General features: G+C 45.1%; 1 protein-coding gene across 6 annotated transcripts in view; it reads left to right on the forward strand.

The window, feature by feature from the left end:
• The window catches only part of LOC140198107 (PHD finger protein 1-like), a 68,530-nt gene that overhangs the window by 8,970 nt on the left and 42,828 nt on the right, over nucleotides 1-16,732 (forward strand). For 4 of the 6 annotated variants that reach the window (XM_072259016.1, XM_072259022.1, XM_072259020.1 and 1 more), the window contains exons 2-7: nucleotides 1,501-1,678; nucleotides 8,556-8,767; nucleotides 10,287-10,368; nucleotides 11,906-12,001; nucleotides 14,751-14,848; nucleotides 15,906-16,054. In XM_072259016.1, the coding sequence (XP_072115117.1) occupies nucleotides 8,597-8,767; nucleotides 10,287-10,368; nucleotides 11,906-12,001; nucleotides 14,751-14,848; nucleotides 15,906-16,054 (596 nt within the window). In that variant the 5' untranslated portion in view covers nucleotides 1,501-1,678; nucleotides 8,556-8,596. Of the gene's footprint in view, nucleotides 1-1,473; nucleotides 1,679-8,555; nucleotides 8,768-10,286; nucleotides 10,369-11,905; nucleotides 12,002-14,750; nucleotides 14,849-15,905; nucleotides 16,055-16,732 lie in introns of all 6 variants that reach the window. The other 2 variants (XM_072259017.1, XM_072259021.1) reach the window with 2 other exon arrangements.

The raw sequence follows: 16,732 nt of genomic DNA on the forward strand, positions 1-16,732 counted from the left end.
TCAAGTTCCTGTATGTCAGCATCTCTGAAGATCTATCCTGGGCCCAACATATCAATGCATTTACAAAGACATGAGATCAGCTGTAGTTCAGTGGGAGTTTGAGGAGATTTGTTATGTTCACCAAAGGCTTACCAATTTCTACAACTGCACTGTGGAGAGCCTCTAACTGGTTGTGTCACTGTCTGGTGTGGCAAGGTACCTGCATGGATTGGAAAAAGCTGCAGAAGGTTGTAAACTCAGCCAGGTCCATCGTGGGCATTACCTTCCCCACCATCAAGGATATCTTCAAAAGGTGAAGCCTCCAAAAAGGGGCATCGTTTATGAAGGACCTCTGCCACCCAGAGTGTGCTCTCTTCTCATTGCTACCAACCAGAGAGAAGGTACAGGAGTCTGAAGACACACATTCAACATTCTAGGAACAGCTTCTTCCCCTCTGCCATCAGATTTCTGAACAATAAATGAACTCAGGAATGCTGCCTTGCTATCTTTGCTCTTTTTTGCCCTACTTGTAGAGTAGATATACTGTGTGTATTTGTTTTTTTTTTACATACACAGTAGATTCTAGTTAATAGGGCTACTGGTTAATCAGGACTGCCACTTATTTGGGACAACTTCTAAGGAACAGAAACAAATCAAGAAAATCGCTGGGATTCCCTCCCTTTGTTTGGAACACTGTGCCTCTCAATTGGGACAGGAGACTGTTGCCAAACACTTTCTAACTAGCATCATTCGTGTGCATGTCGTGTGACCGTTAGACACTGCACCGTGCTTAGAGCAAACAGTTTATAAATAGTGTCACTTCTGTGTGCTTGAGGTCAAGAAGCACTGTTAGTTGGCAAGTAATAAGCAGTAAGACATTCAGAACTGTTTTGCTCATTGCAATTTCAAGCATTCAAGCTTGGAGATGCAAGAAACAGCCAGGAATGAAACTGAAATGATTTAATTACTTCAAGTTAGGAATGATGAAGAATTTAAAAGGAATCAACAATTTTCTTGAAGGTTACATGTATTGTACTGTGGTAGCATTGGTAGTTCTAATTTATTCTGTATTTCATTTAAATACATAATTACTCAGTTAACCAGTAGTGTGTGTGTTTTTTTTAATACCTTTTAAACTATTTCCGTGAAATTTTGGCTATTGGGGCAGCCACTTAAATGGGCCAAAACGTACTCCCGATGTATCCAAGTTAACTAGAATCCACTGTATATATATTTTTTGTTGTAATTTTATGTATTGCACCGTGCTGCTGCAAGGCAGCAAACTTTACAACATATATCCATGATGATAAGCCTGCTGCTGATTCAAAGTCAGGTTTAATGTCATCTGCACAAATACATGAATGAACAGGTGCAATGAAAAGTCTACTTGCAGCAGCATCACAGATATACCATTGGATAAGCAACATCCACTTGTAAAACACAAATTAAGCATAAATGATGAAACTTGAGTGCACCATTCTCATTCTTTGCTAGTTGACCAGGTCTACTCTCCCTGCACAGCTCTGAGGAAACACACCTGTGGTACCACGACATGTGCTCCCGCTACCTCGCTCAGCGCAGTGACCCGTGCAAAGGACCCGTGACCGGATCGCATCCCGAGCGAGAGGGGGACATCCCTGAGCCTCCAACACACTGCCCCCTGGTTTAACCAGTGAGTCCCTCCTACCCCAGCTCAGACGTAAGTTTTTTCTGCCAGCTTCTGACGGTGGGGTGGCCCTTCAGGAGGGGAGCAGCACGTCAAGGAATGTCATAGCTTGTGGCCATTCAGCCCATTGACTCTTTAGCTGCTTATTGGTGCAGATGTCCATTCAATCTTGAGCTGGCGATTAAAAGTGTTAACTAAGTCTGTGTCCCTTATAGCTTTAGATATTGAATTCCGCAGTTTAGGAGCTTAGTTCAAAATAGTTGTCTTACCAATTATCTTTCGAGGGAGATTGTTTAAATTTAAGATAATGGTGGAAGAAGACCTGAGAGCTTGAGCAGGATTATAAACAGAAAATGATTCTGTGATGTACTCCAGGCCCAGAACATTGAAAGCTTTAAGATCATGTAAGAGAACTTCAAAATCAATTCTCAAAGATACAAGAGCCAATGCAGAGTAGATAGTACAGGAGTGATATGTTCCCTTGTGCTGGTTTTGGTTAAAAGGTTCTAAATCAGTTCAATTTTATAAATAGATTGCTTTGGAAGATCAGTAAAAAGTTCATTGCAGTAATTTTATCTATTTGATATAAAGTGTCAACAGAAGTATACTGTTGTATTTCATCTGCATAACTGGAAATCAAGTTTATGGTCTCTAATGATGTCTCCTATAGAGAGCATGAATAATAAAGGTAGGGGATCAAAACAGCTTCCCTGAGCATTACCAAAAGATGCCTTATAAAATTGATCTCCAAAGCAGACAAAATTTTCTCTCTCAAGATATGTGAATTGAACCAATTGAGGGCACTATTAGACAGGCCAGCCTAATTCTCAAGGCGACCGCAGAGAGCAGTGTACGGAACTGCGTCAAAGGCAGCACCAAGACCCAGAAGAATTGGACTGAGATTTGGCGTCATTATTGAGCCTAATGTCACTGGCAATTTTATTACAGGCTGTCTCCGTGCTGTTGTTTGATCTAAAAACCTGACTGAAACTTTTCTAGAATATAATTCTTATTCAGAAGGTCATTGAAATGGTTGAAAATGACTTTGCCCAGGAATGGAAGATTTGATATAGGCCTGTAATTAGCTAATACCTCACTTTCAAGGTTTGGCTTTTTAAGTAGGGGCTTGACAGTAGCAGTTTTGAAGGCACCAGGGAAAAGCTCCAGTTTCAAGGGATGTGTTAATAATTTTCCTTAACAGAATTAAAAACACTATTAAAATAGTTCTTTATAAGTGTTTTGGGGCAGGGTCAAGACAGCAGGAAGACAGTTTGCTGTTTGTTTCAATCATATAAAGTTCTGAATCTGAAATACTAGTAAATTTTGACGTTGCTCCCGTCTTTTTATGAGGTTGGCTTTAGCGGTTACCAGTGTCTGTAGCTATATTCTCCCTAATGGAAGTAATTTTGTTGATTTAAAAAGTATTGCAAATCCCTCACATTTTGTGGCAAATGCTTGACTGAGGATATTATAGGTTGGGCCAGTGTTCAACAGTCGGCTTATAGCTGAGAATAAGATTCTTGAATCACCACTATTCTTGCAGAGCGTATAAAGGGGACTAGTTTTTCCTTGAAAATATTACAGCGGGCTTTAGTCAAGTTTTACTCCATTTTCTCTCAGCTACCCTGAGCTTGCAGACAGAAATTTTATTGACATGGTGAAGTTTTAACCCTAATTGGGGCCAATATATTTGTCAAATGTCTGCTGAAAGAACCAACCATTTGATCAACTCAGCAAGCCAGGCAGCATCTATGGAAAAAAACCCTTCATCAGCACTCGTTCATTTCATTTACTGGGTAGCTTAGGTCACATGGATTAGGTAAACTAACCAGCTCAGAGAATTTAATTTGCATTGCAGCATCAAGAAACTATTTTTTAACTATAATTTCTTACGTGGTCTTGGTTACGGAAAGAAGGCAATCAAAAATTACTCAACGGTGATCAGAGATAGTTGGATCAGAAAGAGAGACATTAACAATATTTAACCCCTTTGTCATTAATAATTCAAGTGTAGCTCCAAGTCAATGGGTGGGCTCAGTGACATGCTGGGTAAGATCTAGGCTGTTGAGTAAGCTCATGAATTCAGCTGTCAATAGAGTTTGCATTTGAGATATCATTAATATGAATATTGAAATCTCTGGAGATGAAAATCCTGTCATAGTTAGATGTAACAGAGGATGAGAAACCTGGGAGAAAGCAGGCACTTGATCTCAGAGGGTGATAAATGTTAACGCAGAGGTCAAGATCTGTGCCACAAATTGTAAAAATATTTAGCTCAGAATTTGAAAACCTGTTGACAGACAGTGGATTGTGCCTGAAAAGTGCTTTTTCAACATGGTGCAAGCCCATCCCCTTGTCCACTAAGCCTTGGTATGCTCAGTCTGTCAGTCAGGGGACACATTGTAGCTCAGATGACTGGCTGCACTCATTTGGTCTCCGTTAACAACATAGAACCAAGGTGTGCAGTTTAACAGCCTTACTTGAAAAATCTTGCCCATTTAGAAGAGCTAGCTTAAACAGAGTAGCCTGGAGTATTGTAATCTGGGGAACATCTACAAAACTTTTGGCTAGTGAGGAGGAAGTAGTTGGGAAAGGACCACATGCTCCTTTGATTGTAAATATTTATACAGGAAGGTTTGCCAGACAGCAGTGCAATATGTTTGCAGACAGCACCAGTGAGCCCAGACTCCTTGGGTGAAGACCAGCGATTGTTCCCATAATAGATTAAAATTGTCAGTGAAGCCAAAGTTCAGCGCTCTATATTGCATCTGAGGCCAATCATGCAGATTAAGGAGCCTGCTAAAACAGCCAAAGCTGCAACCTAGTGTGGGAATTGGTCCAGAGATAAAGATGCCCTTGTACTGATTTTTAGAAATTCAGAAACCACCAAAGTCACATTTCAGCAGCTCAGATTGTTGCTGAACAATGTCAATTGAGCTGACGTGGATAAGGATCCTTTTTACAGACAGGTTGTCAGTTAGCAGGCAAGGGAGCTCGTACATTATACCAGAAACTTTAATGCTGGGAGAATAGTCACTCTTAGCTAAGTGAGAGGGGGCATGGGATACTCTTGAGAGCTGGCATTAGACTTAATGGGCTGAGTGACCTATGTAGAAGGAAGTTCATTCCCTTTCAGGCTATTGACCCAGTTCCCTTTCATAACCTACACTTTTTACCTGATGGAAAGTGGTTTCAGCCCATGTTCTGGACTATCGCATCTCATTCTGAGTTAAAACACTACTGTGAGCAGGGAAGTTTCCCCTCTGCAGTGTTACCCAAATTGAGGTCCTTTCCTGTACACTGTGGACCTGGGGCAGAGGGTGCTGCCTACATTGGAGTACCTGGATCTGTAGTAAGCATGTACCTGGATCTCCCAGCTACTTGCCACTTCTGCAGGCTGGAAGAGACCATGTACCGAGTGTGAGGCTGCAACCTCTATTTCTGCTTATCTGAAGGGATCTGCTCCTCACCTTTTGGTTACATTTAGACCCACGCTCTTCATATTCGGACAGCTGGTGTGGAGGGAGGGTGGTCGGGTCAGACAGAGCATGTCCTGGTAGTCTTGCTCCTAGGCATTACCAAAGGGGCCATCTGTGGATCCTGGAAGCAGGCAGCAATGGGCTTCTCCTAGCCTTGACTGACTGCCTGGCAATCTTCCAGGGGTATCTTCATGCCCAGATGTCCCTGGGGAGGATCACGAGGTGAAGTATCATGGAGGTATTCTGGGACCATTGGGCATCCTAGGTAAGGATGGGAACATTTTAATTTAGTAGGTGTTTATTGTAGTCTATAGTGACTTGTGGAGTTGTATTATAGTACTTGTGTCCTGATGAAGGGTCTGAGTCTGAAAAATCGACTGATCATTCCCGTCCGTAGATGCTGCCTGATCTGCTGAGTTCTTGCTGCATTTTGTGTGCATTACTGTGGATCTCTGGCATCTGCAGAATTTCTAGTTTATGTACTTGTAATAAGCTTGTTTCCTTTCTTTTAGAAAAAAAATCTGTTGCTAATTCCTACCCATCCAAATCCTGGTCCACCATCAATGATAAGATTTTCCTGCAAGCATATGCGCGCACACACTCGCACACACATCCCATCCCATCTCCCGGGCTCCTTCCACATCCACACGCTGAGGGTAAAACTGGCCAAACTGCTCTCCGGATACCAGCAAGCTCCAGCACCCTGCACACCTGGGGACACAAGGCATCAGACGCTGAAATCCGGAGCAATGGTCCAGTGAAAGAATTCAGCGGCCTGGGCAGCATCTCTGGGGGCAGAGAGATGGTCAACGTCATAGGACGAGGGATTGGGAGTGTCGAGAGGTAGTGTTATCGAGGGGTGGGTGTGATGCAGGGACCAGCAGGTGATGGACAAAACCAGGTGAGGAGGGAGATGGTGGGCATATGGGCCTAGTGAAGGAGGAGCAGGGTGGAGTTGGGAGTCAGCGGCTGGTGGGGTGTGTTCAGAGACGGATAAGGAGAAAGGATGAGAGCAAGAGAAAGTAGAGACAGAGTCTGGAAGGGAATAAGGGGAGACAGAAAAAGCTCTGCTGGAATCTGATGAATAAGGCTGGGGATAAATGGAACAAGATAAGGGAAAGATGGTGGGCTGAGGGATCTTGGTGCAAGCTAAAGCAGAGTTGCATTGGTAATTGGTTATTTACTGAGATACGGTGAAAAGCTTTTGTTTGCCTGTCACTCAGGCAGATCAATTTAAACATAAGTATATTGAGGTAGTAATAAGAAAACGGAATGTGGAAAGTGCAATGCAGGGGAACAAATAAAGTGCAAGGACCACAACCTTGCCATGGTTTGGAGGCTTGTGTACTGCAATGACCTGGAGAGCTATGTTAGCTGGAGTCAGGGCTTTATTCTTTGGTTCTTGGTAGGGTCACCCATGCCAATCAGAGCAAAGGGTAGAGGCCAGACTAAGAGTGGTCCACTGGTCCTCCAGGTCTTGGGTTCAGTTCAGGGCTAACAACCCTGACTGGTAAAACAAAATTGTTATGGAAACAGCAGTGAAGATTCCTTCTGCAGCAGAGTGCAACAGTATTCCTGAGTCTCCATTTGGGACTCGCATGACTGACAGTCGTGAAAACGGAGAGGAAGCTATGAACACGATGAAGGAAGCCCTGAACACCACCAGAGATGGAGGACCTTCATTGCTCCCCTAAACACCAGTGGCATAATGGGCAGTAAGTGACCATAGTGTGGTATAGATTAGGAGATCAAGGGTTCCTCTTTATCATCCATTCAAGAGTCTTGTTATTGCTGCATGGAAGCTGTCCTTGAGCCTGGTGGTATGTGTTCTCAAGATTTTGTATCTTCTGCCATGTGGGAAGAGACAATGTCCAGAATGGGTGGAGTCTTTGATTGTGATGTCTGCTTTCCCAAGGCAGTGGGGAAATATAGACAGAGTCCATGGAGGGGAGGCAGGTTTGCGAGGTGTCTGCTGTCCAGCTGAGTGGAATCTTCCCATCAGCAGCTTCCCCTCCAACTTCCAGGAATGTGACTGAGCTCTCCAACTTCTGCTGGTCTCCCTCCCTGCTATGATTAGAGTTGGTTTATTATTGTGACATGTATCGAAGTACTGTGGAAAAACTGGTCTTGCATACTGTACACACAGATCAATTCACTGAGGTAGTACAAGGTAAGCAATTGTAGTTTGAAGTATATTTATTATCAAAGTATGGATACGTTATATAACCTTGAGATTCGTCTCCTTGCAGGTAGCCACCAAACAAAGAAACCCCAAAACAACCCATTTACAAATAAAATCAAACACCTAATGTGCAGAGGGGGAAACAAAAATTGTGCAAGCAATGAAAGTAAGCTTATAGCTTCAGAAGTGATGTTTGATGAAAGACACAAAGCCAGACATCACTGCAGCTGGAGCAGGCCACAATTTTAGTTCAGTGTAGAGCTGAGTGACAGCTTGTTGTCCATTGTTTACATTTACTGTTCTATAGATTTGCTAAGTATACCCGCAGAAGAAGAATCTCAGGGTTGTATGTGGTGCCATGCATGTACTCTGGTAATAAATTTTAATTTGAACATTGAACTTTAAACATCATGGAGTAGTGAGCAGAACTGGCCCGTCCCTTGCCTCTGGTCCCGACACACTGACTTTTTCGATCTGGCCCAGCTGCTGAAATCACCCAAACGTCAGGTCATTCCTTGTGCTTGAACCACTCTGGGGTCAAGACTCTGCCACCACGATTTGGCCCCTACCCGACCTTTCCAATTTGGCTCAGTGCTTAAATTGGACAAACATTGGGTCTTTCCTCACTCTCGGATGCCTTAACTCTGTTTCGACCCTGCCTCTGCTTGCCTCGACTTTGCTTTGCCTTGCCTTGCCTCCACATTGTTAGTGTTGATCATTATTAATAAGGTATTTAGTTGTTTTTTTTGTTGCCTATAAGAAGTTGCTGGGCTTTTCCAGCACCATCATTAACTAGAAGATAAAATGCAAAATAAAGTGTAGCAGCTGCAGAGAAAGTAGAGTGCAGGTAAACAACAAAGTACAAGAAGATAATGGGGTTGATTGCGAGGTCAAAAGTCTGTTCTATAGTACTAGGAGCCATTCAATAGTTTTATAACAATGAGGTAGGTAGAAACTATTTGCGCTGGTGTCTGAGTTTTCAGGTTTTTGTATCTTCTGCCCATTGGGAAGGGGAGAATTGAGAATGCCTGCGTAGGTGAGGTCTTTGATTACGCTAGCTGTTTTACTGAGGCAACAGAAAGTGTGGACATGGTCTCTAGAGGGAAGGCTAGTTTTCATGATGTGTTGAGCTGTGTCCACAACTCTCTGAGTTTTCTTGCGGTCATTGGTTCCTAACTATGCCATTCTGTTCTTATGTAGCCTTTCTGTTTCTTTCCCTGCCTCTCACTCTATCTCTCTCTTTCTGCAGCTCAAACCCCCTCCTGAATCCTTCTCTCCCTGCCAAGCACCATGGAAGACAAGCCTTCCAGGAGACGTTTGAAGGCCAGGAGAGACAGCACTCCGATGAGCAAGAGGAGAGCCCGAGGGGGCGCCGAGGGGACTCGCACTCGGCTCTGGGAGGGCCAGGACGTGCTGGCTCGCTGGAGTGATGGCCTGCTGTACCTGGGCAAGATCCGGAAGGTAACAGCTACCCAGAGGGTGCGCTCGGAACCTCGACCTCTCGCCTCATTGTCCCAACCCTCCAGGTGAAGCAGTGGAAGTTTCAAAGAATCAGGGTAGGAGAAGGAGATGTGACCAGCAAAGGTCTATGAAAGTATGAAGGGCTTTAGCTTGACGGTGGGCCCATGTAGGCAAATAGAACTTGGATCAATGTGGAATCTGGGAAAGAAATGGAGCAAAACATCAGTGGGATTGGTTAGAATTGGGACATGGGGCCAATGAGACAATTGGAACAGGCACCTTAGTTTAGTGTATGAGAGTGATTGGAATGGGTGTTTACAGGGTTTCCTCACTGTGCAACTGGAACCACAGCAGGAATGCAAAGGGGTGGCTGTTGGGCTTTATGTGAAGAGATCAAGAGACATTTGGGCAGATGCATGCATCACAATCAAGTTTATTATCACTGACAAGGCTTTTGGTTCCCCAACTCTGGGAAAAACATTGAGTGCGTTCAAACTGTCTGTCCCCTTCATAATTTTATACACCTTTATAAGACCACTCCTCTCTCTCCTACTTTCCAATGAGTAAAGTCTCAAACTCCCTCCACAAATTCGAAGTTTCGAGTGCGTATATGTCACCATATACTACTGAGATTTGTTTTCTTGGGGACATTCACAATAAAACAAAGAAATACAAAGGAATCGGCGAGAAACTACACACCAAAGACAGATAAACAGCCAAAAGAAGACAAACTATAAATACAAAACAACAAATAAGTAATATTGAGAACATGTGTTGTAAACATGTGAGTCTTTAGACTGCACAGTCATCTCAGCGTAGAGGTAAGTGAAGTTATCCACACTAGTTCAGGAGCCTGATGGTTATGGGGTAATAACTGTTCCTGAACTTGGTGGTGTGGGTTCTAAGGTCCCCGTACCACCTGTCCGATGGCAGCAGTGAGAAGTTGCCGGGACTGAGAGAACTTGGTCCCTCAGGTCCCAGCAACATTCTTGTAAATCTATTCTTCGTCCATTTCCACTTGATATCATCTTTTCTATAGCAGGGTGACCACACTGAACACCATATTCCAATGTGGCCTCACCATCATATACTACTGCAGCATCTACATTTCAGTGCCCTGACTGAAGATCAGCATGCCAAAAACCACCTTCACATTCTCTCTATCTCTGATTCATCTGTCAGGAAACTATGTACTTCTACTCCTTGATTCCTCTTTAAGATCGATTAGGAAAAGTCCAGCCACCCACTGGGGAGTGTGGTCAGGATGGGGAATGGGCCCAGGGTAGTCTCAGAGTGCATGGTTCAGAAGCCTTCACACCTCTTTGGAAGGTGCTGAGATGTTGGGTGGAGTTTGGAAGGGGAGGCTTCCTTTCTTGCCCAATTTCCGCTGGCAGTGTGTTCTGGATCGATCAGTACCAGCACTGAGTGCTGCTCAGTCCCCACCAGTGCTGCCAATGTGCAGGCCACAGATGTTGTGCGATCACACTCACTGCCTTCCTTCCGTTCCTTTGGTGTGTAGGTGGACCGGTGGAAGCATATCTGCCTTGTTCGCTTCGAGGACAACTCTGAGTTCTGGGAGATGTGGAAGGACATATACCCCTGTGAGTATCCGCTCTGGTCAGACCGTCCTTGGAGGACTGTATTACATTCTGGCCATATCATTATAGGAAGGATGAGGAAGCTTTAGAGTGCTTGTAGATGAGATTTACCGGAATGCTGGCTAGATTAGAGAACGTGTTATATGAGGAAAGATTGGGTGAGCTAGAACTCTTCTCTTTGGAGCAAAGGAGGATGAGAGGATTCTTGATTGAGATGCTTAAAATTATAACAGGCATAATAGTGGGCAGCCAGCATCTCTTTCCCAGGGCAGTGGCCAATATCAGAGGATAAGGTAAGTGGAGCAAAGTTTAGGGGAGATGGCAGAGGTTTTTTTTTTTTATCATAGTGGTGAATGCCTGCAACGCACTGCCAGGCGTGGTGGTAGAGGCTGATAGAAAAGGGATATTTCAGAGACTCTTAGATGGGCGCATGGAAATAAGAAAAAAACGAACGGAAGGGTTAGATTGCTTGTGGAGTAGATTTATTTAATTTGGCGCAACATGGTGGGCTGAACACCCTGTACTGTTCTATGATCTTTGTTCTAAAACTCAGGAAAAATACAACACAACACTAACTCGTACTCCTACAAAATAGGAGCAGGTTTGGGCTACCAGCTTACCCCTGCCATTCATTATGATCAGGGCTGATCTATGCTTCCCTCAATTCATCTGCTGTGCTATTTCTCCAAACCCTTCTATTCATTGGTATATCAGTCTAACACTTCCCTCCCACAGCCCTCCATTTTCCTTTCATCCATGTGCCTGTCTGAGTTTGTAAAATGCCCCTAATGTATCTGCCTGTACCACCAGCCTTGGCAGTGTGTTCCACACACTGTTGCTGTAAAGAAAACAACTTGCCTTTGACATCCCTCCCCCCCCCCCCGCCCCCCCAATGCCGCCTTCCAACACATTAAAATTGTGCCCTCTGGTATTAGCCATTGCTGCTGTGGAAGCAAAGTGCTCACTTTCTACGATGCTTATGCACCTCTGCCAAGTCACCGCTCATCTTTCTTAGCAAACAATAAAGCCCTCGCTGGCTCAACCTGTCCTCATAAAACATACTCTCTAAGCCAGGCAGCATCCTGGTAAATGTCCTCAGCACCTTCTCCCAGCATCCTGGTAAACCTCCTCTGCACCTTTTTCCAAGCTTCCAGATCCTTCCTATGACGGTGAGACCTGAACTGAATACAATACTCCCAAGTGTGGGCTAAGCAGAGTTTTATAGAGCTGCAGCATTACCTCAGCGCCACCTCTCAACTAATGAAGGCCAACACACCATATGGTTTTTAATGGTTAGTGATGCTTTGCCTCTCAGTGTATCAAATGCAGAGGCTCAAAAGCCCTGCTGTAACCCCACCCTGCGTTAGATTGCTCCATTCTACTCCCACCACTCACAACTGTGTAGCTCAGATGTAACACAGCCTTGCGATCCACTGAGTGATTGCTCCCAATGACAATGGCATTGGGATCTGGGTGTTAGCCCTGCCTGTTGAGCTTGTGATGCCCGTGAAGTGACGCGTCTCTCGTTCTGTGTCTGTAGCTGCCCTCCCAGGCTCGGAGCAGGTCTGCTTCCTCTGCTGCGACGACACCTCCAGCCAGCACAACCTGATCGTCATCTGTGCAAAATGCAAACAAGGTAAGGAAGCCCTGCAGCACCTTGTGGCGGAGCGGGATCTGTTTACTGCCTGCTCCACATCTCGGAATTGGCACAGTCTTTGAATTTGTTTTGCTTTTAATTGTTATTTGTACACTTTAGCACCCTGTTTGGTTTCTCAAAAGGTTAGCAAGAGCTGATCTCACAGAAATGAATAAATTCACACAGGTTTAGTGCTTATAGATGATGTATAAGGTGATGAGGTATAGGTAGCGGACAACCAGCGCCTTTTCCCCAGGGTGGTACTTACTAATTCCAGAGGATATCCAGTGAAGGTGAGTGGAGGAAAGTATAGGGGAGAATATCAGAGGTAGTTTTATTTTACAAAGGGAGTGGGATGCACTGCCAGAGTCCTGATAGAGGTTGATATGATAAGCTCTTGGATAGGCACATGGGTGAAAGAAAAATGGAGGGCTATGTCAGACGGAATGGTCAGATCAGGGGTTCCAACCTTTTCTATGCTATGGACCAATACCATTAAGTGAGAGATCCATGGACCCCAGGTTGGGAACTCCTGGGTTAGGTAGAGAGTGAGATGGGATTTGCTCACCTTGGATATGTATTCAAAAGATGGGCAGAATGATCTCTTCACAGTATTCAAAGTGCTAAGGGGAAATGAGATGGAGGGTGCAGGGTGGAGGGTACCTCCCCTCCACTCAGTTGCTGTGTCCAGCTCCAGGGGTCAGAGAGGAAGAGGATTAGGCGAAGTTACATGGTCAGAGGTTGGCAAGACTTTGGAATCCTCTTCCGAAGAGGACTCAGTAACTTTCAAGAGGGAGATGGATAGAGTTCTGGATGGGAAGAATGGTAGGGGGTGATTACAGGAGAATGGGGCTGAGATTGAAGTCTAGCTGTGAACCTGTTCGATGTGGAGCAGGGACCAGTGTCTGGAGTTTCTAGATTTGTAGGTGGCCTTATTGTTGGTAACTATTCTCCTGCTTTCTGGCCTCCTGAACCCATGACCCATAACCTGTCCCACCCCACCATCCATGTGACCCACTCCACCAAACCCATGCCCCCCGTCCTGCCCCTCTCCCAGCCCAATTTCACCCCTACTGCTCTCTTCGATGAGGATGGAGAACGTTCTGCCTTAGGTACTATCATTATGTTTAAGGGACATACTGTAAATAGGTAAGACAGAGAGCTGTGGCCCTAACGGGGGCAAAGAGGGCTGCATGAACTGAAGGGCCTGTTTATGTGCGGTGCAACTACAATGTGGGGATGACTGACACACAGACTCCTGTCTGAACAGACTTGGTGGGCTTGGCATGTTGACACCTGGAACTGAAAACAAGTTCAAGGTTCAAATCCTACAATGGCGGCGATCCAGGTTCAAATCTCACCATGCCAACTGTGGAATTAAAAATTCAGTCAATAATAATTTTCAAATTTTAAAAAGAAAGTAGCAATGATGAGTACCAAACCATAGGATTAGTGTTTAAAAAAAATGCAGTTCATTGATAACTAAAATGCTGCCTGTGTGCAATCCAAGATCCATCAATGACTCCAGACTGACCCCTTGTGGTGGGTGTAAATCTAAGCAAGTCTATTCATGTTTGCTGCCCAGATTATGAAAAAGATTTAATATTTGACAAGAGACTTGCTACTCCAAGGCCTTTCCCCACACCTGGGCAGGTCCTGAGAGGTTTTGCAGCCAATGATGTCCCTTTGCAGTAGAGTCACTACCATAAGATAAGCCATGTTGCCACAAACTCCCACAAACAACAATGATTACAGCCTCCACATCTTGGTTACAAGAGATCTTGGCTGAGGGATTAAGAATTTTGATGGGACACAGTGAGGATTTGCTGGTGTTTTGAATTATTCCCATGGGATCTTCAGTGAAATCAGAGAGAATTACAATAGGAAAGTAGGCCCTTTGGTCCAACCAGTTTGTGCTGGCCATCAACCACCTAACCACTTACTTATACTCTTTGTGTATTGATCCACTTTAACTCTCTCTACTTTCTCATCAACTCCCCCTGGATTCCAGCCCTCACTAGGGATAATTTACAGTGACCAGTTAATCCTCCACCCCGCATGTGTTTGGGACACAGGAGGAAAGTACAGCTCCCAGGGAAGACCCATGTGGTCTCAGAGAGAATGTGCAAACTACACCAGCATGCGCACGCAGTGCCAGAGGTCAGGGTCTCTAGTGTGTGTCACGGGCGCTCGATCACTGTGCCATCCTTGGGATGAAATCTCACCGCACCACTTTTATGCATCCAGGACAAGGAAGCGGGCAAAAAAAAAATCATTGCAGCTACTACCCACCCTGCAAACTGCCTTTTCTAAAAGCTCCCTCCTGGAAAGCTCTGTATGGCTATTCAAACTAAAAATTCATGCCATCTGGAAAGTTTTTTTTCCCCCAGGTAGTTAACCTGATCAACCACTCTAGTTAGCCCCCTCACCCCTTCCCCATCTATTACCTGAGTCACTGCACCGCTCTGTAAACCCATTTACATTGTAAATACACACTGGTATTTATTATATTTTATTCCATGTCTAATTTACTTCTAATTTTATTTTCTATATTCTTTATTCTTTATGATTGTTGAATGTTGTTGCTTTGCTTCACATTGACCCTTGATTTCTCTTTCACTGTGGGAGTGATGGTGTGGTTGCCAGTGGATTCTGGAGAGACTCAAACCTACGATTCTTCCCCCTTGGGGGTTGCCCCGTTGACCACAGTCTGGCACAAGGTATCTCACTTTCTCCTCTTGCCCTGTAGGGTATCACCAGGAGTGCCATGCCCCACCAATCAAGGCTGACGGGGTGGCCCCGTCCTCGTGGATTTGCCGTTGCTGTGTTTTCGCCGTGGCCACCAAGGTAAGACAGGGTCTCTTGTCGACCTGGGCAGCTCTAGTGCTCAGCAGCTGGTGAAATGAGGGTGATGCTGTGGAGAACCCAGAACCCACAGCTTTGTCGGTCAGGTAGCAATGTCTTTGGATAAGACAGTACTACAGCTGAATGGTAATAAGACAACCCGATAGTAGGCTGTTATACCCATGTCTGCCTAGTAAGGCAGCTTGCACCATCTTGACCTTGTTTCGGTTTCCAATTGTTATTCACACCGGTGACTCAAGGCCTGTTTGAAGCTCTCCAGTCCAATATCTCTATGTATAGTGTCCAGCAGCACAGACCTGTTCTGATCTTAGTTTAGTCTTCCCCTCCGCCATCAGATTTTTGAACATACAATAAACCCATCAACACCACCTCTCTATTTGTGCTCTCTTTTTGCACCACTTATTTAATTTAATTAATATGGTTCTTGTTGTAATTTATGGTATATCTTCTGTATTGCACTGTACTGCTGCCACAAAACAAAATTTCATGGCATATGTCAGTAGTAATAAACCTGATTTTGTAGCTAATTAACCCACCAGTGTGTCCTCAGCAATCTCACTGGATAGCAATTCCGACTCGAGTTGCATACCGTCGTTGGAACTAGCGGGAGTGTCTTGGTGGTGGAATGTTGCAGTATCTTGAGTGTGCAGCCCTCCTCAGACGAGGGTGCCACTTACTGTGATTGGGCTTGTCTGGGCTCTAGCACCAATGAGATCTCGAAGGAGCCGGTGTAGAAAGTTCCAACATGGAGCACAGGTATTTCAAGTACAGCTACCCCTCTTACAAAGGACCAAACTGTCATTTGCAACACGGGACATTACAAATGATGAAAATGATGCTTAGCCAAATTTTAGCTGCACACGCACATGAAGGCACAAGTACACACTCACTCACTCACTCTGTGTGTACTGCACACCGTGTACACTTGTGTTCCATCAGGAGGCTGTTTGGATTGATTTTCTTGTCAATTTCCTTCAGAAGTGTGTGCCCATGTTATTGACCAAGGTCTGTGCGTGTTTCTGTTTTGTGTTTCTGCCAGAAAGGAGGAGCCTTGAAGAAGGGTCCCTATGCCAAAGCCATGCTGGCTATGAAGCAGGCGCTGCCCTACCAGCTTGAGTCTTTGGAGTGGGACTCCGAGCACCTCACCAATCAGCAGCAGTGTTACTGTTACTGCGGCGGCCCTGGCGAGTGAGTATCCCACCTGCCTCTGCTGGGTTTGCAGAGTTCAGTTGCTAAGTCCGTATCTTCCCACACCCACACTCCTCCCAGAATGTCTTCTGCACCCCACCCATTGCCTTCCCTCTGGTTCTCTCTGAACTTTGGGGTAGGGCGTGTGTGTGTGTGCGCACACGCGTGCGCGCTTAATTGAGTTCAGAACCCTGACAGTGAGATTTATTGAGCTTGAGATCCTGGGGTGGGGCAGGGGTTATGCAGTGTGGTTTATTAGTTTGTGCTCTGACCCCAAAGCCATGTTGAACCTACTATAAGGACCTTCTGTTGATACACATGGCTGGGGGAAAGTTAGGCTTGGTGATGTGAGACAGCAGCACTAATTGCCCCCCAGCAGCCCCACCTTCACGATCCAGCCCTTCGTCCTGTCCATTAGCTACATTGGCCTAGAGTTACAGATGAGAGAGTGTAAGTTCAAAGATGTGGGGCAGGTGATTTTTAAACAGTGATGAGTGCCTGGAATGTTCTCTCTGGAAAAGTGGTGGAAGCAGATATAACAGGGATCTTGAAGAGGCTCCTGGATAGGTTCATAGGTGTTCAGAAATGGAAGGATATGGACGTCGTGTTGCAGAGGGGTCTGTTCCTGTGCTAAACTGTGTTGTAAGTTCTAATTTTAACATAGGTTGTTACAACATC

This window comes from Mobula birostris, chromosome 5, assembly GCF_030028105.1.
Source record: "Mobula birostris isolate sMobBir1 chromosome 5, sMobBir1.hap1, whole genome shotgun sequence".
NCBI classification, from domain to species: Eukaryota; Metazoa; Chordata; class Chondrichthyes; order Myliobatiformes; family Myliobatidae; genus Mobula; species Mobula birostris.